This window comes from Nyctereutes procyonoides, unplaced genomic scaffold (assembly GCF_905146905.1).
Source record: "Nyctereutes procyonoides isolate TBG_1078 unplaced genomic scaffold, NYPRO_anot_genome, whole genome shotgun sequence".
Classification (NCBI taxonomy): Eukaryota; Metazoa; Chordata; class Mammalia; order Carnivora; family Canidae; genus Nyctereutes; species Nyctereutes procyonoides.
The window spans coordinates 52,242,479-52,269,587 of NW_026575121.1; the positions used below are offsets into that span (position 1 = coordinate 52,242,479).

Here is a 27,109-nt window from a genome sequence, read left to right on the forward strand (position 1 = left end):
TCAATTTGGATTAACTGGACTGAAGGACCCCAAGAGGGACTCCAAGAACTTTTTGGATGAAGTCCATATATCGATAGAACTTGAAATCTTTGCCACCAGAGGAACTCTGAAGTTTGTCTTCCTTAAAGTTCTTGGGGGAATAGTCCAGCGAACAGTTTGGGGTATAATCTCCAGTGAATCTGCTGGTATACAGGCATAAAAAAATGGCTGGTTTTGTTTTCTTTCAAAATGGAAGCTGATATCCTCTTGATTAGGCTTTGATAACTCAAGTCGGCCTGGGAAGTAACTTGACCTTTCTGACTCATAATGACATACCTTCTTCTTTCTTGTGCATTTCTCTTTATTCTGTGTATAACTGTAATCACAGTCCCAATGAATGTTGTTCTTTCTACATAAGTCAGATTTGGCCTTCTTTCTTTCTTTGCTCTCCAGATGCCTGTGAGATTTACCTTGCCTTTTTGCAAGGTGTAGTTTGACATTTGATTCCGTTAAGAGAGCTAAAGAATGGCTGGTTCTGTACCTTGCAGTCCATGAAGTCTTCCCTTCACCAGATGGGATGGATGATGATCTAGACGGAACTTTCACAGCATTTAATGAACTGTGGCACAACCAGTCAGGAGATGGCATCTTAGAGGATGAGCTATATTTCCTGCCTTTGTGGAATTCATAGGAAGGTGTAACAATTGAGGAATGTTTTCTACAGCCTCTAGTAGGATGGGAACCTGAATCTTCCCTGTACAATGGTCTCAAAACAGTTTTGCTTTTTTCCATCTTACAGAGATTTTCCAAAGGAATGCCTTTCTGTAATTCAAAGAGAATGTTTTGTGATTCCTGACTTAAGTAAGGGTTGGCTTCTAAAAACATACATTCTTCACTCTCTTGTGCTTCAAGAGCTGAGCATTCCTCCATGTTGGCTGAACTTTCAATATTTGTCTGACTCCCAGTAAAATCTTCAGAAAGCTGAGTTGAATAGGAATCAACTAAACTGGGAGCACTTTCCTGAGTCTTTGAATCAAAAGCTTTGTCTGCATCTGTTTCTTGAAACCATACATGACATTGCTTATCTTTTCCTGGAGTCACGTGAGATTTTAACTCTGAAAGAGCTGTAGTATCTCTCTGCCCTGTGCCCTGTTGATCAGGGTCAGAAGCACACACCTGGATTGGTTCCAGGAATTTTCTCATCAATGATGAGTTTTCATGAGGACTTTCCTTTTTGAAAGAGATGTGCTGTTCTAACAGTTCCATGTCAACGCAAAGATCATCACTATTTTCTCCTCTGTAATCTATGTTTTCACATATTGCAACTGTGCTTAACTTGAGAATATGTTTGGGAAGTGCAGTTGGTTTAGGGAATATACTTTTGACGGGAAGCCCCAGGAGAAAACGAAGGTATTTGTATTGTAAATCAAGATCTATTTGATGAAGAGATTTTTCCTCAAAAATTAACAAAACTCTGTTTTTTCGCTTTGGTACTTTGATACCAGAATGAATACATTTAGATAAAGGTTTCCTTATATTCTGAGGATTGGACATTGCATATGATTCTCTTACAATTCTGGGAAAGGCTTTCATTCGAATCTCCAATGTCTTCATAGAAAAGTGTATGAGCAGTTTGTCTTTTTCTTCTACTGAGTAGTTTTGGAGAACATGTGGCAATAGCATCTGCTTAGCAGAAGTCACTGAAGACACTCCACTTTCTTCTAGCTTATGAGTACTCTTTAACTTTGTAATGATCTCTTCACTGTCACTTGAAACATTGACAATCAATGTCTTCAAAGAGCTGAAAGGAGGTGAATCCTTGGCATATTTCTGTTTGAAGTTCAGTTCTATGGTATCAATCCCTTCTAGAGACAAAAAGCAATTTTTTTTATGTCTTGGATATGGCCTCCAACTGTTATCTTCTGAAATAGACTGTTTTAGATAAAAGTCGAACCTTTGGAAGGAGTGTTTTGCCATCTCTGGTATCAGATTCAGTTTGATTTCAAATGCTTTTGAATCTAAATGATTAGTGAGCCTACCATTCTCTTTGGGAGTAAAACGTTCTAAAATGGGTTTTGACTGCAGTTTGGGAGGTATCGTTGTGGATGTTGTTTCTGGACTCCCTGCACAAGGCAGTGACTTCCAATCATTAGGTTTGTGGTCTTTTACCTTTTTCAGTATATCCTCACAAATTTTGTCATGGATTATATTTTTTATCTGGGATTCAAAGATATTCTTAATTGCTTCACAAAGAGGAAGTGAACTTTCTGCACTTGGACTATGTGCCACTACTTTTATTTCATTACTTTTAACTTGAGATGGTATCGGCACAGTTCCTAGAAAAGTCTTTTGTTGCTGGACCTTTTGTGTGGTTGTGTCCTGGATGAGTTCACTCTTCTCCCCCTGGTCAGGGGATGAGGTACACTCCATTATACGGAACGGCTGAGTCCCATGTTGTGATTCTTCTAGTCCTGGGGGGAAAATATTCATACTTATGGGACTTTCCATATGGATTTCCACATTGTCCTTAGGATAGTCAGACATAAGTGGATACTCTGTGGGTGTCAGAATGGGTTTTGGTGCCTTTTCTTCCTCCTCAGTCATAAGCAAGTCAGGTTCTTTTATGATCCTTGAGCTAGCATGCCCTGGAACAACCCTTTTTTCTTTTGTTTGTGGAATTAAAATTTTTTCATTTGTTTCACTGCTGAGGTTTGCTTCTGATTTGACACTGGGAAGTTTTTGCATTTGTTGTTTGTCCAACACAAAAAAGGGCTGGGAATCTGGTGGAACTGTGTTTATGAAATTCTGGTTCCCTTCCTTTACAGCGCTTGAGCTCTTTCTCTTACTGTTTGGTGATTTCTTCTGGAATTCAGAAAGACAGGATATCTTTTCTCTTTCTAGGTTTGTCTCAAAGTCTGCTATTTCTTCAGTCTGAGATGAACTCATTGTGGAAATAGAGAGATTTCTGATAAATGTTCCTGAGGCATCTTTACTGCACAAAATCGTCTTCTTTGGTTTCTTAAAGTCATATTCTAATTTCTTTCTATTGCTTGGGGTGCCACGTCCTGTGTCGTTAAGAATCTGTGAAATTGGATGATTTGGGATTTTCGTAGTTAAATATTTGGGGCTCAATTCTCTTTTCAAATCCGTTACTGTTAATCTGCCTTTCCAGTCTTCTAATTTGAGAGAAAGAGGAATATAGGCATAAAATGAATCCAGAACATGTTTTTGAAACAATTTCTGTGGCTGAATATTTTGTTTTGCACCAGAGACTTCTAGTTTCTTTTTATGCTTTTGCTTGATTGGGTAGCTGCTTGCTGTATGAGTCATTATCTGAGTGTTAATTTGAGATTTCTGTGCCTTTAGAGATGGAATGTTCACGTCTATGGTATTGCTTGTGTCCCTTTTCTTATTCTCCTCCAGGTTGACCATGGTGTGCTTGTGCATTTCTGTTTTGTCCTCTCCCAGACAGATAGCTATGTTTTTGTCAATTTTTAATTTCCCTTCTTCCATCTCTAATGTTTTTTGCTCCAGATTTATAGTAGTGCTTGTATCAGTTTTATTTTTTCCCTCTAGACCTCCAGATTGAAGTGGAAAAGTCCAGTGGGAAGAAAGAGACTTCTGAAGTGATTCTAGAATACATTCTTCTTGTTCTGGAACTGGCGATGTCTGTTTTTTCCCTCCTATGGTATCAAACACTGTAACATCCATGTGGATTCCTGGTAATATTTGTATTCTGGGGTACACTGTAGTTTGTTTGTGTACATCTATTTCCAATGGTATCTTTTGCCTTTCATTTTGAAGTGGGAACTTAAGAGAAAAGCTGGAGTCCAGCCAGGTCTTCTGTCCACTTTCAGACTGTAGCACCACTTGCTTTTTCATGACCATCTCTTGTTCCTCTGTAATTGGGGTGGTATCTGACCCTGTGATATTCATTTTCTCAAGCGATCCCTTTGTCTGTGGGGCTAACACTTTGGGGGAGGGTATTTTGCTCATTTTATCTTTATCGTGTACATCTCCCTCAGGCTTATCAAATTTATATGAATCTGCAGATCCTGGAGATGCTTTTGATAAAGTTTTTTGTTGGTGGGCACCTTGCTCTGAAACAGAAAATCCATTTGTACTTGCAGGAGGACCAAACGTGACATATATTTCCTTAGATATTTTCTGTGGTGGCGAAACTAAAACCTTAGGACTCATTTTGTGGTTTAAGCTATCCATTATTTCAGTTTGTTTCTTCAGATTCTTGATTTTAGCTGGATCCATTGTGGGGTAGGAAAGAAAAGTAGTGAAAGTTTCTGTTTTATATTTATCTGGCTGAACCTCTTGCCCTGTAAAGAAATATTCCAACCTTTTCCCACTTATGGTGCCAAATCCTGTTAAATAAACGTCCTCAGGCTGTGAATTTAAAACTAACTGACTCAGATCTCCTTCTGATTTGACTCGTGGAGTTTCATTCCTTTGCTGTACACTGATCATGAAGTTTGAGGTCCACTGTTGCACTGTCTCTTCTTGTGGCACAGAGTGTTCTGATTTTTTAACGATGATTTCACTATTACCAGCAACTACCTCTGTAATTGACATTTTTGGGGTATCTGATGATTCCTGGAAATTTTGCTGTGGAGGAGAGGATCCTGTAACTCCTGAGACATCTTTGTCTCTTTTGCTCCTTGAGTCTAGATAAAGGGGAGGAGCTGATGGGGCAGAAAGAAAAGTCCTTGTCAGAACTACAGGTAGCTCATCTTTACCTTTGTACATGTTTTCCTTTAGTTCTTTAATATTCAACACAAATTCCTTTGTGTCAAAGATATGTGAAATTGATGAAATCCTGGCCTCTTTGTGATCCATCCTGATCCTCATATCTACTGTTTTCACCTCATGCTTTTTTTCTTTCTGTGACATATGTTGTTTTTTTTCTCTTAGGTCACAAATTGCTTCTGTATCTGCTCTCTTCTCTGTATCTGATACTGCTGAAAATATTTGTGGAAGTCGAGAGGGTCTTTTAATTCTAAGCCTTTCTTCATTTATTTGTGTACCTTTTTCCAATGTAAGCTTAGCTGGAGGTTTGGAAGCATAAAGTTTTCTTAGCACAGTACCGAGTGGTTTACCTGGACATTCATGTTTCTTTTGTTCTTGCCCTACAATGTTCAGATGCAATTCTGTTCTGTAGAGCATAAGGGAAGGAGGTGATTTCCTGGACTGCAAAGTTATATCTGTGGTGTGCATCATACTTCTATCTACTGTTTTTTCTCTGTCCTGCTCCTCTTCCTGAGGCACATGTTGTTTCCTGTTTTGACTGTCTTTCATGACATGATCATTGATTGCTTCTGTATGCACTATTTCCCCAACACTGGATACTCTCTGCACAATAGACCTTGTAGGTCCTAGAATTTCATCATCTACCTGTATTTCTTTATCCAACTGCAGGCAAGGGAGAGATGGTAATGGAGAGGAAGCCACAACCACATCTGATTCATCTTCACTTTCCTGCATCTTCTTTTCTTGATGTTTGGGGAGCATGAGGTTTACTATTTCTACTCCATTCTCTTCCTTGTTCTGGGGAGTATGATATTTTCCTTTTTGTGGGCTGATTAAAATATCACTGGCAATTGGCTCTATATATTCCATGTCCTCAGAATCTGATGATTCCTGGAAGCTGACTGAGGAAAAAGAGGATCTCGCTAATATGGGCATTCTCTTTTCCTTGTCTCTGGTATTCATGCTGAAGTGAAGTAGGGGAGATCTGCAAATACAAGTCTTAGTCAGCATTGCACCACATGGCTTATGCTGAACTTCCCAAGCTGTTCCCTCTTGCTCTTTAGCTTTCCACTGAAGGTCATTTAGATTGTATCTAAGTAAATTAGGTGATTTCTTTGCTTTTAAATACCTATCAGTGGGATCTACTAGACTATTTACATCCATGTTTTTCTCTCTATCCTTCGGTTCTTCCTGTAATGTGTGTTCTTTTAATTCTTTTACACCATTTGAAAGTTCTGTATCAGTTGTTTCTGCATATGTTGTTTTCACTGCATCTGGTGATTCCTTAGACTGTAGTTGTGGGAGAGACAGTTTTGTAATTCTTATCATGTACCTTTCTCCTTCTGTTGAGCCAAATTTAAGATGTGGTAAAGTAAATAAAGAAGTACAAATGTTTTCCAGATTTGTAGCTGTGTCATTTTTATCTTTCTGCACCTTTCTCTCTTGCTCTCTAATTTTCCACTGCAATTTTTTTGTATTCAGCATAAGTGAAAGTGGTAATTCCTTTGCCTTCAGAGCCATATGTATTCGGGCCATTTTGTTTTCAGTATCAGTTTTGAGTCTACCCTTCTCTTTTAACACATATCCATCAAATGACTTCGTATATGGTTTTTTGCCTGAATTGGATGGATCCTGAATCTTTGGTGGTGGAAAATAGGATTGTGTCATCCCTAGTGTGTCTTCCTTTTCATACATTCTTGTGTCCCATTTCAGGTAAGATGAAGAAGGTAAGCAGGCATAGGTTTCCTTCAGAACACTTTCTAGTTCACTTTTGCCTTTTGGCACTCCTTTCCCTTGCTCTTTAATATTCAAAGGTAGTCTCTTTCTACCGGGTAGATGTGGAAGTGAGGATGTCTCTGCTGTCAAGGTGATTATTTGGGGGAATCTTATACCTTCTCCATATTTTATTTTTTTTCTGTCCTTTACCTTAGTATATGGCATACATTGATAAGCTTTTATTATTACATTACATGAGCTAATACCTTTATTGGAGTCTGCATATCTGATTTTTCCTGCACCTGATGACTTGGGGCACAGCAATTGTGAAGGAGAGAATCCTGTAACTGCAAGCAAGTCTTTGTCTACTTTGGTCCTTGTGTCCAATCTGTGATAAGATGGTGAAGGTGTGGAAGGAGGAGTTTTTGTCAGAGCCACATCAGGGTCTTCTGTTCTCTGCTGCTCCTGTTCTTCCTCCTTCATACTCCACTGGGGTTCCTTTCTCTTGTTCAAATCACCGTGCTCAGTGACACTGCATGTGTGAGGAGGTGATGATGTCTTTGCCTTAAAATCTGTATCCCTCGGCAGCCTTGAGCTATTCATGGCTTCGGTTTGTACTCTGTTCCTTTCTTCCTGTTGTGGACGTTGTTCTCCTTTCTTCACATAGCTATCGGGCACCTCTGTAGATGAAATTTTCATTGAAGGCAATGATTCTTGGGGCTCAATATACAGTGCATCATTTCTTATTATTCCTGGCTCACCCTCCTTGTCTTTTATAGCATTCCACTTAAGACGAGTTGAAGTGACACAAGGATGAATTTTGCTCAGAAGCACAATGGTTTCCTTGCTATCTTCTTGTCCCACTTTCTCTTGTTCTTTCATGTTCACTTGCAATTTCTTTGTTTTGAGTATAAGGAGAAGGGGTGATTTCTTTGCCTTCAAACCTATGTACTTGGGATGTATTATATCTTTCTCAAAATTATTTGCTTTATCCTCTTCTCTCTGTGTCATGCATTTTGTTCTCTTTGAATAGTTTGAAATACCATCCAAAAGTGGTACTGTATATCTTAATTTCTCTGCATTTGATGATTCCCTGTGCCATGAGGGTGGAAGAAAGGGTCCTGTTACTCGTTTCTCTTCCTTGCCTTCTATATCTTTGTTTAATTGAACTTGAGACAGAGAGGGTCTTGTCAGAATCTTACCTAGCTCACTTCTTTCTCGTATGTATCTTACTTTTTCTTTTATGCTCATCTGTACATCTCTAATTTGGGGATCACAACTCCTAGAAGTATAGAGTACATGTGGAAGTGGTAATGCCTTTGCCTTAGAAGTAGTGCTTTTGGGGTACATTATGTATTTCATATTTATTATTTTTCTTCTATCTTCTTCTCTCTGTGGCTCATACTCTTGTACTCCTCTTACATCATTTGGGGTATCATCCCCAGCTGACTTTGTATACACTATTTTCCTTGCATCAAATAATTTCTGTAGCTGTAGTAGTGAAACAGCAGATTTTGTTATTCCTTGTATGTCTTCTTCTCCTTCTATACTTGTGTTCAATTCATGGTAAGTTAGAGAAGATTCAGAAGCCCAATTTGAGGACAGAATTACTTCTTGTTTACCCTTACCTCCACCATCCATTTTCCCTTGGTCTTCACCTTTTGGATCCGCTATCACCTGCTCTTTAAGATTCAATGGTATATCCTGTAAAACTGCTTGCCTTCTTTCCAAATCTTCATCTTTTGGCTGCATCATGTCTCTCTTGAATGATTTCTCTACATTAGTCTCTTCTTTCTGCAGTGCATATTCTTTTGCTTCTTGCACATCACTTCTGATATCACCATCAGTGGACTCTTTACTTGCTTTTTTCATTGCATCTGATGACTTCTGCTGTGATAGTTCTGGAAGAGAGTATCTTGTAACTTCAGTCACATAGTCTGCTTTTTTTATTCTTGTATCCACTTGTACATAAAAAGGAGCAGGTATGCAAGTACTGGTATTGGTCACAAAGATATTTGACTCACCTTTCATTTTTTGTATCTTTTTCTCTTGCTCTTTGCTGTCCAGCTGGATTTCCTGTAAAATTGGTGATTTCTTTTTCCTCAAAGGTATGACTTGTACCATTTTTACTCTTTCCTCTTCTTCCTGTATTATATATTCCTTGGATTTTTTTTTACTGGTTGAGGCATCACCATTAATAGACTGTCTATATGCTATTTTTCCTGTATCTGATGACTCCTGGAATTTTGTTTGTAGGAAAGAGGATCTTGTTTTTATTAGCATGGCTTCTTCCCCTTTTACTCTTGTGTCCACTTCTGAGTAAGGTGGAAAGGAGATGGAAACAGAAGATTCGCTCCACATCCCAACTTGTTTATCTTTATTTTCTTGCAGCTTTTTCTCTTTTTCTTTGATGTTCAACTGTAATTCCTGTGCAACTGGAGTCTGTTTTGCCTTCAGAACTATTATTTTGGGATGCCTTATTTCTTCCAAAGCCATTTCCACTCTATCTTTCTGTGGCATATACTTTGCCTTTTTTATACTGCTTAAAATATCATCAATTGGTTCCTTACATATTCCCATTGCATTCGATAATTCTTGAAGTGTCAGTGATGGAAGACAAAATCCTGTGATTCCTCGCATGAGTACCTCTTTTATCTCAGGGTCCCATTCCACGTGAGGTGGAGAAGGGATGGAAGCATAATGTTTATTCTTGACTATGTCGAGATCACTATCTTTCTGCCTCATTTCCTCCCATTCTTTGTTGTTCCATTGTGGTTCATTTCCATGCAGTGTGTGTTTAAAAGCTGTTTTCTGTCCTTTGAAAGTGACACACTGGAGGCCCATTATGTCTTTCACATGTACTACATTTTCTCCATCTTTTCTTTCCTGTGGCAAATATTCTGATTCTTGTATGTTGCTTAAACTGTCTCTATTAATTGACTCTGCAAATGATATTTTCCTGACATTTGGTGATACCTGGAGTGTTAGTGGTAGAAGGCAGCTCCTGAGTATTCCTGACTTATCTTGTCCTACTTTTGCTCTTGAATCCATATTAGTGTGTGATAGAGATGGTAAGGAAGTACACAAACTTTTCAGTTTCATACCTGATTTACCTTTACCTATCTGCACCTTGCTTGCTTTTCCTGTAATGGGTGGGCCAATTTTTTCTGTACTTGGAATGTAATCCACAATGCTAACAATTTCTGATGCCTTCTTTTCACGTGGTATCTTACTCTGAAATACATCCCTCAAAGAGTGAGGAGCAGACTTTGGAGAAATCTGATGTATACGTTCTGGATGCTCTTTTTCCTCAACAAGCAAACCAATTCCTTTTGTATTTGAAGTGTGGTATCCTGGAGGCTTTAATATTTTTTTTACATATGGCAACTTAATCTGAAGTACATCCATTGAGGAATGAGAAACAGACATTGGAAGAACCTTGCATGTACTTTCTTTTTGATGTTCTTTTCTTTTTCTATTATACAAGTTAATATAAGGTGGATCTCCTAGAGTATCTGCTTCATTTGATGCTTTGTCTACCACTGAACTCAAAACTTTTGAGCTCATTCTTTCCATTGATACTTTTTTCTTTAGCTTTTCATTATGGAATTGATGCAATATGCAAGAAGAAATGGATTCCAGAATAACTCCTTTATCCTGGGTAGAACTATGTGGTTGCTTCACCCTTAGTTTTTCTGGAAAAATTATTTTTGGTCTATTTAATCTTAATGGAATATCAGTTAACTTTGATTGCTCTTTTCTCCATGGATTTACAGGTAACCTCATAGGAATGCTTACATCTTCCTTCTTTGTATGTACTGGTTGTGTTACCTGAAGATGTTCCCTATTTGGGTGAGACACAGAATCCACAATACTTTCAGGAATGTCATCTGGCTTCGCCTCTCCTTTCTGCACTGCAGACATATTTTGCTGAACCACCACCAGATTAGTACAAAGAAACTTGTGTCCTTTTGAACCTTGTAAGATACTGGTTTCTTCTATATCTTCTCTTCTCAATAGATGTGAAATATTTTTTTTGTTAATGTACATATCTTCCTCAGCTACCTTTCCTGTCATTTTCAAATGAGAAGGTTCCATAATGGGGTAGACAATAGATCCCCGAAGTGTCGTTGAAATACTTTCTTGTTTCCACAATTCTTGCTCCTTGTGAGTCCTCTGTCGAAAGGCATCCAACTCTGTAAGATATATATTATGTCCTTTTGAAATTAATGAGACATTGGTTTTCTCAGATACTCCTCTCTCCCATGGAATTGAAACTGAATGTTTGACAATGTCTGCATCTTTGTGCTTTACTCTTTGTGCAACAAAGAATTCACAGTCTGTATGTGTTCTAATTCTTGGGATGTTGAACCTAGTGTAACTGATTTCCCTCTTCGGGGAAGCTAGATCAGGGTACACTTCTCTTTTCAAAGCAACTCCTATTTTCACATGATCAAGCTCCTCCTTCACTTGTTGGGTAATCACTAACTGATCTCTACATTGCGGGAGAATGTCTCGTAAGACAGTTTGGCAGTTTTCTTTCTCCCCTCTAATGCATTGTTTCAGTATTTTGATATTTCTTGATATAGCACTCTTAATATCAGTGGACCCTGAAGATGATATTTTTCTTTTGTTTAGTGATTTCTCCAGTTCTAGCTGTGGAGTAATGTACATGGGCTTTCCTGGCCTGTCTTTCTCCCTTTTTACTTCTGTAAATTGTTTGATTTGAGATGAAACAGATCCAGAGCCATAAATAGTGTTCAGAAATAAATCTGTTACAGTTTTATATTGCTGGAACTCCTTCTGTGTCTTAATGTAACATCTCAGTTCCATTTTGTTCCTTCTGGTTCCATATCTGGTAGTGACAGTATCAAACAGCTTGGAGACAGGTGGCCTCTTTGCCTTCAATGTCACCCGACTGGTATGCAAAGTGTTTTCCACATCTGCTGTTTTTACCTTAGCTTTATGTCTTATGATTTTGGGATGCATATGTGTGCAGGCATAAGCAGAACTAGCATTTGCTTTGCTTAGGGTATTTTTCTTTTCAGAAGACTCTTCATAGATACCCCAGGTACCAGGGGATTCCTCCATTTTTGTGTGTGACAAAATAGGCATAGAATCATACATAAATTTTAGGTCCACATTTAATACAGTTTTCTCTCTCTTTCTTTCTATCTTTTTTTCCTGTTGCTCATTAATGCTTAAAGCAGCATAACTAGTGGTATTAAGTGGTTGTGAAATCACTAGCCCTTCAACTGGCAACTCCATTTGTGTTGGTTGTACACCACTAAACCTTGATACTCTGTCCATCCCTATTTTGAGTCTGCTTTGCCTTTTAATGTCAGAGGTATCTGGTGTGAAGTAACCGGTATTTGGAAATGTATCAGCCACATTTTTACCTTGACTCATCTGTTGCATTTTGGCTTTTAAATTGGATCCAAGTTTTTTTCTGCGTTTTGTGGTAAACCGCCCTCTGATTTTAAGCATTTGTGAATTTACTGGATCTCTTTCCTTCATAGTTAAACACTTGAGATTCAATGTGATTTTGTCTTCCAATAATTGTACTGTGTTTATCTGGCTTTCAGAGTCTGATAAGATCGGCATAAAGAAATCTAAAGGCCCCTGGAAAGTTGTGGCTGAATTTTCCCTTAACTCTGCCTTTTCCTTTGTGATATGACCATGCAAATTTCTGTGAAGTGTTCTGTTATACAGAGTGTCCCTTGCTGTTGCACTGAAGGAGTGTTTATCAGTCACTAACTTGGGTGGTGGAATCTCAGTCCCTTCAGCAAGGAGTGATGCCTCGCTCACACTTTCAAACCACTGCCTCTTTTTCATCTTGTATTGGAATTTGCACCCCATTGTCTTTCTATGGCTTCCTGTAAAACACCTTGTGATATTAAGCAACTGTAAAACTGGCTGTTTCTTTGCCTTCAGAGTTACATACTTGGGATTTATTATAGTTTTATTGCCTTCAAACTCTAAAGTATAGCGCTGGTTTTTAGGTTCAGATGAATCAAAGCTGGAAAAATTGGAAGGTTTTAAGACCATTCTTACCAAGTCATTTTGATTCCATGCCTTTCTTTCAAAAATAGAACTATCCCATTTTCTCCTAGGGTTTCTATCCCAGCGAGCACCACATTGTATTGAACCAGTCTTTGATTTCCTCACTTTTGGAAATGGAGTCTTTACACCTTCCATGCATTTAATTTCTTTTTGAGCATGATGACTTTCCACTGTTTCAACCTGAAGAAAATTCATTACATGTCTAGAAACAGGCTCCAAAATAGTTTCTCTAAAGCATTTTTCTTGCCTCATCTTTCGTGCTGTATAAGACAAATTCCAAGAGTTTCTGACTTCTGAATTATTGAGTTCAGACTCAGATTGGTAAGAACCAGGATTTTTCATATGATAGGCACTGAAACTAAAGTGTTGGTTATAGTCTGGAACTGATTCCAATAACATTTTTTGGATATTTTCCTCTTCCTTTTTATGTTGCACATTCCTTTTTATTGTGTTGCTTGATCTGTTTTGTGTATCAATTGAGTCAGCCTTCCACACTTCCCCATCACCTGGTGATTTTCCTAGCTCTACAGAGGTATGGCTGTACAGTTTTACTCTTGGTTGATCCATTTCTGCTTTTGATGTGCTGTGCATTTCAATATCTGTATCATTATCAGTTGAAACAAGTGTGGGAAACAAAAATGCATTTGCTATACTTTTATTTTGTTGCATGTCATTTATTGTAGATTTTAAGTTGTAATCCTGTTCCTTTCTATAGCAGACATTATCATGCTCAGTGATATTAAGCATCTGTGAACAAAGATACTTCTTTGCTTTCATGGTTATGCGTTTGGGACCCAAACGATTTTTCCTTCCTGAAAATTTTAGTATCTTCTCCTGACTTTCAGAGTCAAATAAAACAGACATTGTGGACATTGTTAGTAAATCTCTTTGCAACAACCTATATTTCTTGGCAATGTGACCACCCATTTTCCTTCTAGAGCTTTTATTTCCTGGATCTCCAAGTACTGAGTTCCCAGATTTGGTAGATGAGATATTTTGAATCAATCTGTGTTTCATTATTTTCTGAGTTTTTATGTCTTCCTCTTCTTCTTCAGGTAGTAGGGAAACTGCAGTGTTAACATCCAGCTTCCTTGCAGGGCTCCCATCAGATACAGTGCTACACTCTGCTTCATCAATTGAAAAGTAGTCAAATGCTGGGTTCCCTGATTTTGGACATGGAATCTTTTGACCTATTCTATGTGGTATGGCTTTTTGTGATGGGATATTCTTGCTCAGCTCTTCAATTTGAAATGGAGTCAGAGGAGAACAAGTAGATTCCAATTTATTTTTTGAAACCAGTATTTGTTGCTGCACTTTCTGCTCTGTAATAAGTATATTTTGATCTTTTCTCCTTCTTGTATTATTCAGGAATTGTAGACCTGCTTCAAATAAAACTCCATTGCCCTCTCTTTCTTTTTCATTTTGCCATCTTGATTCTGACGTACTGCCCGAGTTGCTCCATTTCTTAGGAGAATATGGACCCATTCTTTCCCCTTCGTGTTGTTGTGGCTGTAAAATATTGCTTTTATTTCTTAATGGCTCTTTCTTTGTTTTTACTTTTTTATACATTTTGATGGCAGGTGAACCAGGTGTTGGTAAAGGGAAAATATTCACAAATATATCTGGCATATCTTGAGATATTTCTTTGGTCGTGTTTTTCAAGATGAAGTCCTGTTCCTTCCCATGGCTAAGAGCACCAGACCTAGGATATTGATCGTCTTTAAAACTGATGCCACCTGAGCTTTCCCATTTCTAGACTTGGGGATTTGTGCTGCATTTCTCTGACCTTCAAACTCAGATGAAGCTGGTGTGGAGAAATCAAAGCACTTTAGGGTTCTTGCTTGTAAATCCTTTTGCAACTTTACCTCTGGAATAGAACTAGCAAGTTCCTTCCTAGGGCCTCTTTCAGACAGGATGTCACTCCGTGTTGTAACAATTAGAGACTCACGGATTGATTTCTCTAGGACTGGATATAAAATCTTTGGACTCTTTGCATATTTTAAGCCTTTTTGTGTTTTTGTTCTTTTTGGTAGCTTCTCAAGTGGAAGTGAATTCAAAATAGAGCAAGAAACACAATGTAATACACTTTTTGTAAAAAGTGTTTGTTGCTGCAGCTCCTGGGCTGTGTTAAGTGGTTCTGTGACATTTTCCCTTGCTAAATTCTTCACTTCTAGTTCTGACTTCACAAAGTGGGGCTCCTTCATTTTACCAGCAATGAAACTGGAGTGCTGAGAATTTCTCAGGGCTGCTTCTTCACATTGGTCTTTGACTTCCTTTGTGCTACTGGAGGGAAGACCCCTGTTATCACTGGAATCAGCAGAGCAGGCTTTCTCCCCATCTGGTGATTGTTCTCGCTGTTGCAGTTCATGACTGAATCTCATCTTCCATGACACATCTGATTCTGCTTTTATTCTGTTATACATTTTCACGTCAAGTAAAACAGGAACAGGAGAGGAGATGGCATTTAGGGTCATGTCTGCTGTGGGTTTCCCTTGTTTCATCATGATTTTGAGGTTATATTTGAATTGCTTTTTATGGCTTGGTGTTCCACGTTTTGAAATAGTTAGTGTCTGGGAAATTGGTGCCTTCTTTGCCTTTGAAGTTACCCACTCAAGACTCATTTTATTTCTGTCTATATATTTTAAATTGTTTCTTTTTCTTTTCAATGCAGGTAAAGCAAATGTGGATAAATCCAAAGACTCCGGAACTGTTGCTGGTAATTCTTGTGCTAATCCTTCCTTTCTCTCTGCAATAAGATCTTCCAGGACCCCAGAGCATTTTATATGAATTAACAAGTCAATAACCTGTGATTTCAGGATCTTTGGACATAGGTTTTTTAGACAACCATTCCCTGAGATATTAAATATCAGTGAAATTGGTGCCTTCTTTGCTTTCATGACTACACGTTTAGGATTCATTTTATTTTTTAAGGCTCTACATGTAAATGTCTTTCTCTGCCTTTTAGATTCAGATAGATCAGGTGTGGAGACATCCAAAGACTCCAAAACAGTTGCTTGTAGATTTTTTAACCCTGCATTTTCCTCTTTACCATGACTGTATAGTTTCCCCATGTGGCTCCCAACAGTTAGGACACCAACCTTCATTGTATCCATTAAAATTTCACCAATTAGTGATTTCTTTGATTTTAGAAGAGGAAGCTTTGAACTTGCTGTATATATTGCACCATTTTGTGTCTGGTGGCTTTTCTTTGGCTTCTCTCCCTGCATTGAATCTGTAGGCTGCATTCGGTGTGAGATGTCTTTTTCAATAACACTTCCTTGGCCTTCTGATTGATGAAGGTCAAGCTCCTTCCTTTGGACTGAATGAAATTTGAAGTGTTGGCTGTGCTGTGGAATTACTTTTAATGTCTCCTGTTTTTTTTTTACTTTCTCTTCATCTTGAAGGCTGTTCTTTTTGGTGTCATCTGAGATAATCTTTCCTTCATTTGGTGATATTGCTTGCTTTACTTGTTTAGAACTGAGACTTGTTTCTCCTAACATACCTTTTTCTCTTTCTATCTTGCTATACATATTAAGGTTAGGTGTAGTAATAGTCATGGAAGAATACGCTTTAGCCTCCATATTTTCACTCTGATCCACCTCTACCATTTTGGTTGTAGAGTTACACCCCAATTCTTTTCTATGGTTTGGGCTAACACCACCCTTGATACTGAATATGTATGAAACTGGTGGTTTCTTTGCTTTTAAAATTCCACATTTGAGATTCACTAAAGTTTTCGTGTCTGAATATTTTTTAAAATTTCTCTTCCTTTTGAGTGTAGATAAAGCAGGTATGCAGAAATTAAAAGTCACTGTGTCTTTCTTTTCAGTACCACCAGCCTCTTCCTTTTGATGATTTGAATCAGATGGGACACTGTATTCTCTTGTAGAAAAAATTATTTCATCAATCTTTCCTTCCCCTGACTTTGGAGGTGAAAACCTAGCATAATTCTCTAGATTTCCAAATTGAAACTGATCCAATACAGGGCATGAAGTAGAACCTAAGACAGTTTGTTTATCATGTGTTTGTGGTTGTACCTGAATATTTATACTTTGTGTTTCTTTCAGTTCTTCATCAGACTTGATGAAGCCACAATTCTGATATGCATTGAATGTGAAGCGTTGGCTATTCTCTGGAGCTGGTAAAGTTTCATGTTTCCCTTCCTCCTCTTTCTCATCTCTTACACTATTAGATAAAGTACTCACAAGTAGACGACGTACTTTTCTTCCATTTAGCAATTTACCTTGTACTGGCTGCATATGATCATGTCTTGTTATCCTCTGCATATCTGTCTCTACATTTAATTCACTACTCACTTTGGCATTGGGCAAAAGACACACCTTGGACTGAATGACATTGAGAAATGCATCTGCTCTGTTTTTATTTTGCTGTGGATTTTTCATCTTTGTTTTAAAACTGCATTGCAGTCTCTTGTTCTGTGTGCCATCAAGTGTATATGAAACAGACTCCATAAGGCTTTCTCTGTATGTAATTGTTTGAGGTACTTCTTCCATTTTGAGCTCCTTCTCTGGATTTGCATCCATTCTAAGGTTCCAGCTGTCATGAAGGACTGCTTCTGGTGGAGCTTCATCTCCTCTCACTTCATCTTGCAATTTAACTTCTTCTAGTGTGTATCGAGAGTAACTGCTTTTATTAATAGAATACTTTTTTTCCTTTTCATCTTTGGATTTCTCTTGTTTTAGCTCGGTCTGACTGCAGTTCTCTGCATTTAATCTGCTGTGTGTTCTACTATGAGACAAAATAAACATGTGAGTGTAAACAACATTCACAAGCACATCTGCCACAATTTTATCTTGCAGCATCTGTTTAATCAGGATTTTAAAATTGGCTCTCAATCTTTTCCTAAGACTTGCAGTACCATGCCTATTGATACTAAGCATCAGTAAGTTTGTCGACTTCTTTACTTTCCTAATTACAGACTTGGGGCTGAGTAGCCTTTTGGCTCCTGATAATTTTTTTCTTATTTTCTGCCTTTTAAAATATGATAAAGGAAGCATATGGATAATGAAAGACCCCAAGGCAATTGCAGATAAAACTCTTTTGAGGTCTGTCTTTTCTTCTGCAATATGATCATCCATTGTCTTTCTGGGGCTTCCACCAAATGGGATACCACATTCTCTTGTTTCAATTAAAACTTCACCAACTCGTGAATTCTCTAGAACTGTAAGAGGATTCTCTGGATCCGTAGTTTCTCTGCCTGTAAGTCTCTCTGCGCTTTGCTTTACCTCAATTTGAAATGGATCCATTGTGGGGCATGGACTAGTCACCAAAACTGTTTCTGTAGGAAGAGTTTGTGGTTGTACTTCTTGCTCTTTATTTTGAGTTTCCCCACTTCCTGGACTGCTCTGTTTTATTTCAAATCTGAGATATTTGGGCTTCTGCTTTAGTTGCAAGCTAAGCCTGAAATCTTGTGGCAGCTGTGGAACTCCTTCTTCTAAAATTTGTTCCTCTTCCTCTCTGACATGTTCTTGTGGCTTTTTAAATATACATCTCTTCTCGATGTATTTTGCATCCCATATTTTCTTTTCATCTGGTAATTTCTTCAGCTTTACCACTGAATGGCTAGACCCTGTTGTTGTTTTATCTGTCTTGGCTTTTAATCTGCTATGCATTTTCATATCAAGTGGTTCAGAAACGGTGGTGTTAGTGGCATCAAGAAATGTAACAAATATTCTTTCCCCTTGCATATTTTTTACATTGCTTCTACTGTTGCATTCCAGTCCCTCGCTATCACTTGGGTTATCACCTTCTGTAGCATGAAGTGTTACTGGTGGTTTCTTTTCCTTCATAATTACATCTTCTGTACTCTTTTGAGTTTTTATACTTGCCAATTGTTCACTGTCTTTATGCTCTTTGATTCCTAGTGAAATGAACAGATTAACCTCTGAAGTCTCCAGAACAATTTCTAGAAAGTCTTCTTGCTTTTGTGTATTTCCATCTGGAAAGTACCTTCGCATTTCTGGTGAACTAGTTGGTAATTTCTTTCCACCTAAAAGTGGAAGATGGGATTTCTCTGTACTTCTGAGGTCTTCCTGTGTTTTCATCCTCCTGTTCGATTCCACTTTAGGAGAGGAGACAAATTTTTGCCAAGGTTCTGATATAATGTCTCCTAAACGTGCCTCCTGCTTTGGAATATGCAGGTCAGATGTTTTTTTACTATTCGGGGCATGAAACTCTGCAATACCAATTCCCTTTGCTTGTGTAATTGGGCCTTTACGAGACTCTTTATTCTTCCAGTTCATTTCTATTAGTGAAAAACAAGGTGATTTTAGCTGAAAAGTATTGTTAAAAGACTGTTCTAGCTGAGGCGAGGTTTTCGGTGAAATAGTTTTTTGTCCTTCATTTTCTCTGCCATGCTGCTTTATATCTCCAGTCCTGCCTGAGGTTCTTCTTTTCTCTGTAGACTCAGCATCATTGACATTCTCTGCATCAAGTGACAGAGAATGTCTACATCCTGTTACACCTGGCATGACTTTCACTAGTTCTTTTCTAGAATACTTCTTAATATAAGGAGGGACAGGCTTGGAAACATAAGTAAGATGCAAAGCTGTATCTGGTATACTTTTCCTTTGATGTAATTCTTTCTTAGCATTATACTTGCATCCTAACTTGCTGGGTTTTGAAGTGTGACATACTGTGATTTGAAATACCAGTGGAATTTGTGTTTTCTTTGACTTTTGAGATAGAACTATGAGACTAAATTTACTTTTACTATGTAATGTTTTTCTCCTGTTTTTCTGCCTTTTAAAAAGAGTATGTGAAAGAGGCCCCGAGCCATATGTAAAATACTGATTTAATTCTGATGAAGTGATTTGTTTCTGGCCCTCTGGTTTTACACTCTCTATTTGTAGCATCCGTTCTGCAAGTGCATTTGGACTTACAGTTAAAACTAGACATCTGGCATTCTTAAAAATAGCATTTTGCCCCTCAATTAAATGTTTACTCTTGTTTGAATCTTCAAAGCAAAAAGAATATTGGGCCTCATCAAACTGGTTTTTATCAGACTCTAGGCCCTTGACTGAATCTTGAGTCTCAACAGAATATGACACATTCACCAAATGTTGGCTTCTGTCCTTTTCTTGGGTCTGGAAGGATTCTTGTGTGCTGCTACAAAATGGCTTCCTTGTCAGATCTCGAGGCAGAGCAAAGACCATGATATCAGGCTGACTATTGAGTGATTCTTGGTTGTTAACAAATTGTTGGACTTGACTAGTAAATCTGGCTTCATAAAAACCTTGATTCTGAATAGCATTTTGTCCTGGAAGAGAATCTTGTGCTTGGGCAGAAATATCAATTGTAACAGAATGTTGATTCTGAATCGGGGACTCTTGAAATCTTGAGTACAGATAAGTAGTTTTACTCTCTGATGTAGTTTTGGATTTTAAAGCAACTTGATTTCTCACATTTTCTTCCAGAATTCTGACTTGGTCTCTGGAAAGAAATAAGTGGGCAGGAGGGCATGGTGCCACATTGAGATCTTCACTTTCTATAGATCTTCTAGAACTTCTTGAAAAGTTAAAGTCGGAAGAAAATATCAAATTTTTATTTTTGTTGGTTTTCAATATTGAAAATAATTTCTTTGATGGAAATTGTATTGTTTCTTGTTCATTTTCTGGATACTCTCCATGGCTTGGAAAAAATTCCTTTACTTCTGAATGAAACAGTGACAAAGATGAGCTAGTCCCATTTGAAGACGTTATATGACTTTCGCTAAAGTGACTTACTTGATATTTACTTTCCCTGGTACTCAACCATATTACTTCATCTGCCAGTAGAACTCTATCTTCAAAGTTACTTTCATTTTCTTCAGAAGTAAGTGATGAAGCAATTGTTCTTTCTGAAAAGTCATCAACTCTGAATATAAGGAAACATATAAATGAGTTGTCATTTAAGACATATTTCATACAAGAACTCTCTTCTAGATTTAAGGAAACCCAACATAGTATATGAAAACATAGCTCAACATAAAGATAAATTGAAAAATCATTATCTACATTACAAAATAACTCATAACATAGTTTCATTTATTTCATAAATCAATCCACTGACAAGGTGAAGTAAATTGTTTTCATTTCATTGTTTCATTTCATTTCATTGTTTTCATTTTTCAGAGATTTTTTACATCAAAAACCTATTCAAAGACTTTTTGACAGCAATGAGTGAAAGTTGCAGGTTAATCTTTCTGCCCTTGGATGCTGCCAAGTAAGCATCATTAGTCTCCCCCCCCCCCCACCATCATGTTTAAGTCAGAGTCTCCCAAAGAGTGTGAATAGCTGTGGAAGGTCTTCATTGGAGGTTTGAGCTTTGAAACAACCGATGAAAGTCTGAGGAGCCATTTTGAACAATGGGGAAGACTTATAGACTGTGTGATAATGAGGCTCCAGAGGCTTTGGGTTTGTCATGTATGCTACTGTGGAGGAGGTGGATACAGCCATGAATGCAAGGCCATACATGGTAGATGGAAGAGTTGTGGAATCAAAGAAGACTGCCTCAAGAGAAGATTCTCAAAGACCTGGTGCCCACTTAACTGTGAAAAAGAGTTTTGTTGGTGGCATTACAGAAGACACTGAGGAATATCATCTAAGAGATTCTTTTGAACAGTGTGGGAAAGTTGAACTGATTTAGATCATGACTGACTGAGGCGGTGGCAAAAAGAGACATTTTGCTTTTGTAACATCTGATGATCATGACTCTGTAAACAAGACTGTCCTTCAAAAATACCACAATGCAGACGGCCATAACTGTGAAGTAAGGAAAGTCCTATCAAAGCAAGAGATGGCTAGTGCTTCATCCAGCTAAACAGGTCAAAGTGGTTCTGGAAACTTGTTGGTGGTCGTGGAGGTGGTTTTCATGGGAATGACAACTTTGGTCATGGAAGGAACTTCAGTGGGCGAGGTGGCTTGGTGGCAGTCGCGGTGGTGGTGGATATGGTGGCAGTGGAAATGGCTAGAATGGATTTGGTAAAGACTGAAGCAACTGTGCAGGTGGCAGAAGCTATCATGATTTTGGCAATTACAACAATCGGTTCTCAAATTTTGGACCCATGAAAGGAGGACATTTTGGAGGCAGGAGCTCTGCCCCTATGGTGGTAGAGGCCAGTACTTTGCCAAACCATGAAACGAAGGTGGCTATGGCAGTTCCAGCAGCAGCAGCAGCAGCAGCAGCAGCTATGGCAATGGCAAAAGGTTTTTTAAATTACTGCCAGGAAACAAAGCTTAGCAGAAGAGGAGAAGTGACAGGGAAGCTACAGGTGACAACAGATTTGTGAATTCAGCCAAGCACAGTGAGGCAGGGCCTTGCTGCCACAAAGAAGACATGTTTTAGACAATACTCATGTGTATGGGTAAAAAACTCAAGCACTGTATTTGTGATTAATTGTATAACAAGTTATTTTAGTTTCTGTTCTGTGGAAAGTATAAAGCATTCCAACAAAAGGGTTTTTTTGTTGTTGTTATTGTTTTTTAAAATATTTTATTTATTTATTCATGAGAGACACACACACACACACACACAGAGAGAGAGAGAGAGAGAGAGAGAGAGGGGCAGAGACACAGGCAGAGGGAGAAGCAGGATCCACACAGGGAGCCCGACGTGGGACTCGATCCCAGTCTCCAAGATCGGGCCCTGGGCGAAGGTGGCACTAAACCGCTGAGCCACCCGGGCTGCCCAACAGAAGGTTTTAATGTAGATTTTTTTTTGTACCCATGTTGTTGATTGCTAAATGTAATAGTCTGATCATGATGCTGAATAAATGTGACTTTTAAAAAAGCAAACAAACAAAAAGTCGCAGGTTAAGATTATATGCTTTTACAAAGAATATGTTTGCTTCTGTTCTCTGTATGAAAGTTTTGGCAAAGATAAAAATATTCTTAAGGATATTTAGTAGATAGAACAGAAGAATGTCCAATACCATAAGCGATAGTTTTCTACAAGGAAACCCAGATTATTTTAACAGCTATTTATTTCTGATCAATAGAAAAGCCTATATTCTAGGGCAGTGCTTCACAGCAGAATTTTGGATTGGAATAATGATCATGCACATGGACTCTGCACCATTACTCTACACCCAATGATTAGGCTAAGTCTAACAGTAATCTCATTTCCAAGTGACTAGTTTAGGAGTGGGCATGAACTAATTCTAGCATAAGACAAAGATTTTTAAGGACCTGTGGAAAAAGTTGCCTTGTTCCTAAGAAGGACACAGGAAAAATTGACATCTTACTTCCTTACTGGATATTGCTATTCTGATTTTGAAACTCTGGTGGCCACCTTTCTACCCACCTCTCTTAGTATGGCAGTTTGAATCATGGTTTTCTGTCACGTGAGAATTAAAATATCCTAACTGATACAGGTAGGGATATACAAGCATTCTGGGGAATCAAGTGACCCCAATGAGTTATAACAGTGTCCAAACATAATTAGGATAAAATTTTTTCAGGATAAGAACACGATTATTCACTTAAGAAAGTAGAATATTGGGACACCTGGGTGGCTCAGCGGTTGAGCATCTGCCTTCAGCTCAGGGCATGATCCTGGTCTGGGGATCGAGTCCCACATTGGGCTCCCTTTGAGAGCCTACTTCTCCCTCTGTCTATGTCTCTCTCTCTGTGTCTCTCATGAATAAATAATATCTTTTAAAAAAAGAAAAAGTAGAATAGTGAAAATGTAATACATAAAAAAAATTAATTCTTGCACATTTCAGGAAAAAGAGGAAAGCTGAAATGCAACACAGGTATTTCAGCAATGTAATAGTGTATTTTTAAACACAATAAAACAATGCTCAATAATTTTCATATGTTGAACCAACCATGTACTCCCAGGAACAATCCCACTGGGTCATAGTGTAAAATCTTTCTAATATGCTGCTGGATTTGTTGTCCTAGTATTTTGTTAAGGATTTTGCTCCTAGGGGCTCTGGGTGGCTCAGTTGGTTAAGTGTCTGCCTTTGGTTGGGGTCATGCTCCCAGAGTCATGGGATCAAGCTCAGAATCAGGATCACTGCTCAGTGGGGAGCCTGCTTCTCCCTCACCCTGTCCCCCGCCCATGCTCTCTCTCTCTGTCTCTCTGTCTCTCTCTCAAATAAATAAAGTCTTTTAAAAATATATGAAAAAAATATATATGTAAGGATTTTGCTTCTATATTTATAAGGGTTATGGGTCTGATATCTGAAATACCAGCTCTACGTACACTCTATCTGGCAAGCTTCTAGGCCATCATAATTCTCCTGGTTTTCTTCCTCACTCCATGGTAGCTCCTTCTCAGTCTCCTTTAATGGCTCCTCCTCTTTATTCTACCTCTTTGAAGTGTCTCAGGGCTTAGGCCTTGTTCCTTTTCTCTTCTTACAGTTCCTTTGAAATCTCATCATTTCTTGTAGTTTTTAATATTGTCCATAAGCTAACAATGCCCAAACATAGGACTTCTACCAGACATCTTTTCCAAACCACTTATTCACTACCTCTATTAGATATCAAATCAATATCCCTAATTCAACAAATACGAAACAAAATTCCTGATCTCCCCCATCAAAACCTGCTCTACCCATAGTTTTCTTTATCCGGATTGATGACAACTCCACTTTCTACTTGCTCAGGCCAAAACTCTTGGGAGTCACCTTTGCCTCCTCTGTTGGCTTTCCTAAGTACATCCTGAAACCAACAATGTCTCACCACTTCCACTGGTACCACCCTGGTGTCACTCACCTTTATCTCTCACTTTGGGTTACTTGCAATAGCCTGCCATCTCCTTAGACCCTTGACCAAATACAGTCTACTCTCAACACAGCAGGCAGAATAATCCTTTAAAATATCAAGACAGAACATATCACTTCCCTGTGCAAAACTCTACAATGATTCCCTGTTGTTACTTAAGAGTAAAAGCTATTGTCTTTAACATGGCCTAAGAGGCCCAACCATGATCTGGTCGCCGATTCCTTCTCGAACCCCATCCTTTGTATGTCACCCCCACTCCCTACACAAGCCACACTGGCCTTCTTACTGTTCCTAAAACACTATGCAAGCTCCCCCTTAGGGCCTTTGCTCTAGCTGGTTCCCCTGTCTGGAATACTCTTCTACCTTATCTTACCCTATTCTGATTACTAACCCTTATCCATAACAAGCTGACCCAGACATACAACCCAACCCTTTCTTTTAGTTCAGAAGGGGGGAAATGCACGTACACAAACCACTCGTAAAAGTGGCTCAGAACTGAAGGCAGAAATGGAGGGGAGTTGGTTACAGCAACACAAATAACACCCACTGAAACATTAGTCGTGTCTCCCATTTCTGCAATGTCCTTTGGCCTCTCCCCAGCAATCTCAACTGGCCTTGGAAAATTTAAAAGAAATTTCTACACTCCTTGGAAGACAGAGTTCTACAGCCATGCTAAAAAGTAAATACCAGAAGTAGTTGTTAATCCATTAAGCTGCTCAATGCAATACAGTCATAGTACAATCCTAAGGTCAGTAACAAATAAATACCAATTTTGTTTTTAAACTATTTTTATCAATGATAATACCCTTCAGGAAATACGCTTCTGAAACCAACTGGTCAGTGACAGCTCCAAGCTTTGAGAGTCATATAATGGTGGCAGGCTCTCCAGGAACACACTTCTAAGGCTGATGTCAACCCTGAAACAAACCATTCCCCAAAACTGGATCAACGTCAGATGAGAGTTTGCTTTGCTCACTGAACTAGGCCTGGCCAGCAAGAGTCTCCCCGATTCCAGATACCGCAGTGTTCTCATGATGTTCTTTACACCATTCAGTCCTGAGCCTCAGATCTTCTTCCCTGCTCCTCCCTCCTCTCTGCTCAGTCCTCCACCTTTCTCTTCTCTCCCGCCTCATAAGCAAGGCCGAATTCATCTGGTCTCTGATGCGATGCACTTTAACGAGTGTGATGCTTGAGCTTCCACCAATATTCAAGTAGTTTCATTTCAAAATCATTTAAGATGCTCTCCCAAATATGGTTCTGCCCTCAAAAATAATCCTGGTGCCACAGTATAAAGTATTTTTGCTTTGTTACACATATCATTTTAACTAATCTCCATGATTTCCTAAGAGGTAATTCTTCTGCTTGTTTTGAAAGCAAGGAAATGGAGTTTCCGTGAGTTTAAGCCCAAGGCTATCCCGTCATTAAGAGGCAAAACTATGACATAAACCTAGATTTTTTAAAATTCAAAATCTGTGTTTTTTCACTACAATATGCTGCCCACCATGAGAGTCATATCTCTTTCCTAACAGTAGTCATAATTTATTGCACATACCCTGCTACACTATTCATGTCCTGGAATGACCTCCTTATCTTCCTAACCTGCTGTCTTTTTCTAATTTTCACTCATCCTTTAAAATTCAGCTCCAGCATAACCTTCTTCATGAAGCCATCCCCAACACCCTATGCTGGCTTAGGTATCTCCTAAATGTTTTCCTAATGATTCTATCACAGTTACTCATCCTTTATGTATATGTCTCCTCCATGAGAATGTAAGCTTCCTTGCTTGGAAGGACAATTTCAACAGTACATGAAAAGCTATTAACACAGCTTGGAACAGAGCATAACGATTAACACCAATGTTAGATACAACTGATGATTCACTGAACTCTATATCTGAAACTAATGATGTACTATATGTTGGCTAATTGAATTTAAATTTAAAAAAGATAACCAATGTTAGATTGAATTATGATGTCAAGTAGCTATGGTGCTCTATACATTTGGGAAAACCCTTTTCTGTAATTCAGATGTAAATGCAATTTTGAATAGCACAATACCAATCTATTTCATTTAATTTTAAAATAGATCACTTACCTTTCTTCTGAAGATGAAGGAATTGGCCAGTTATCTGGAGATAAGTGGGAATATAACAATAAAAAAAGGTCAGAGCACCAATACGAGAGCCTCAGGTTGAACAACTTTTATATTAAATCATGAAATTATATAATATTTACCAAATTTCACACTTTTCAGGCAATTGTTTTCCTTCTATTCCAAGAAGACAATAAATAAATGTTAGAATAGTCCAAATATCAAAGTTCTGCAATTTTAGAAGTAATTCTTATATATGATTTTGAAAGATAGGAGAGAAAGAATCAACCATGTTACCTCCTGAGCACTTGAACTACCCTTTTCTGGAAGTGCAGGCTTCTTATTAAAGGATGTACAAATCTTTATGAGTATGATCTCAAAAATAATCCCTAGGAAAATTATAAAAAAGATTGCCAACCAATCATTTTGAGTCCAGGACTCTACAAGTTCCCACAATGTCCAAAATGTATTATCTTCCAGTCTATTCCGTGCTGCTTTTTTAAAGAAATAAAATTGCTTTGACATTTTTATGTAATATGTGACATAGATTGATGTCTCATTCTGAAATCTTCAATTTTGGATGCCCCAAAACACAAAAAGGTGATATGCTCATCTCATAACCACATGGAATGCTCTGCCAGAAAAAAAATTCCCAGTGCTGCTCAGTGTCTTGATCAGGTACAGCAGTGACTGCTCTGGTTCTGAGTAGAGGGAGGTACGTGTCATAGTGGGTATTCATCTAAGCTCATGTCAACTTACTTTTAGCAATGATG

General features: G+C 38.3%; 1 protein-coding gene across 1 annotated transcript; it reads right to left on the reverse strand.

Moving 5' to 3' along the window:
- On the reverse strand, positions 1-26,861 carry CCDC168 (coiled-coil domain containing 168). Its single transcript, XM_055335881.1, has 8 exons — positions 26,634-26,861; positions 26,484-26,513; positions 26,340-26,383; positions 16,942-20,391; positions 15,507-16,701; positions 14,219-15,110; positions 2,500-13,754; positions 1-2,403 (listed from the first exon to the last, which is right to left on the reverse strand). Exons 1-8 carry the CDS (start codon positions 26,859-26,861, stop codon positions 1-3), a joined length of 19,497 nt encoding a protein of 6,498 aa, XP_055191856.1.
- Between the last annotated feature and the right edge of the window lie 248 nt (positions 26,862-27,109).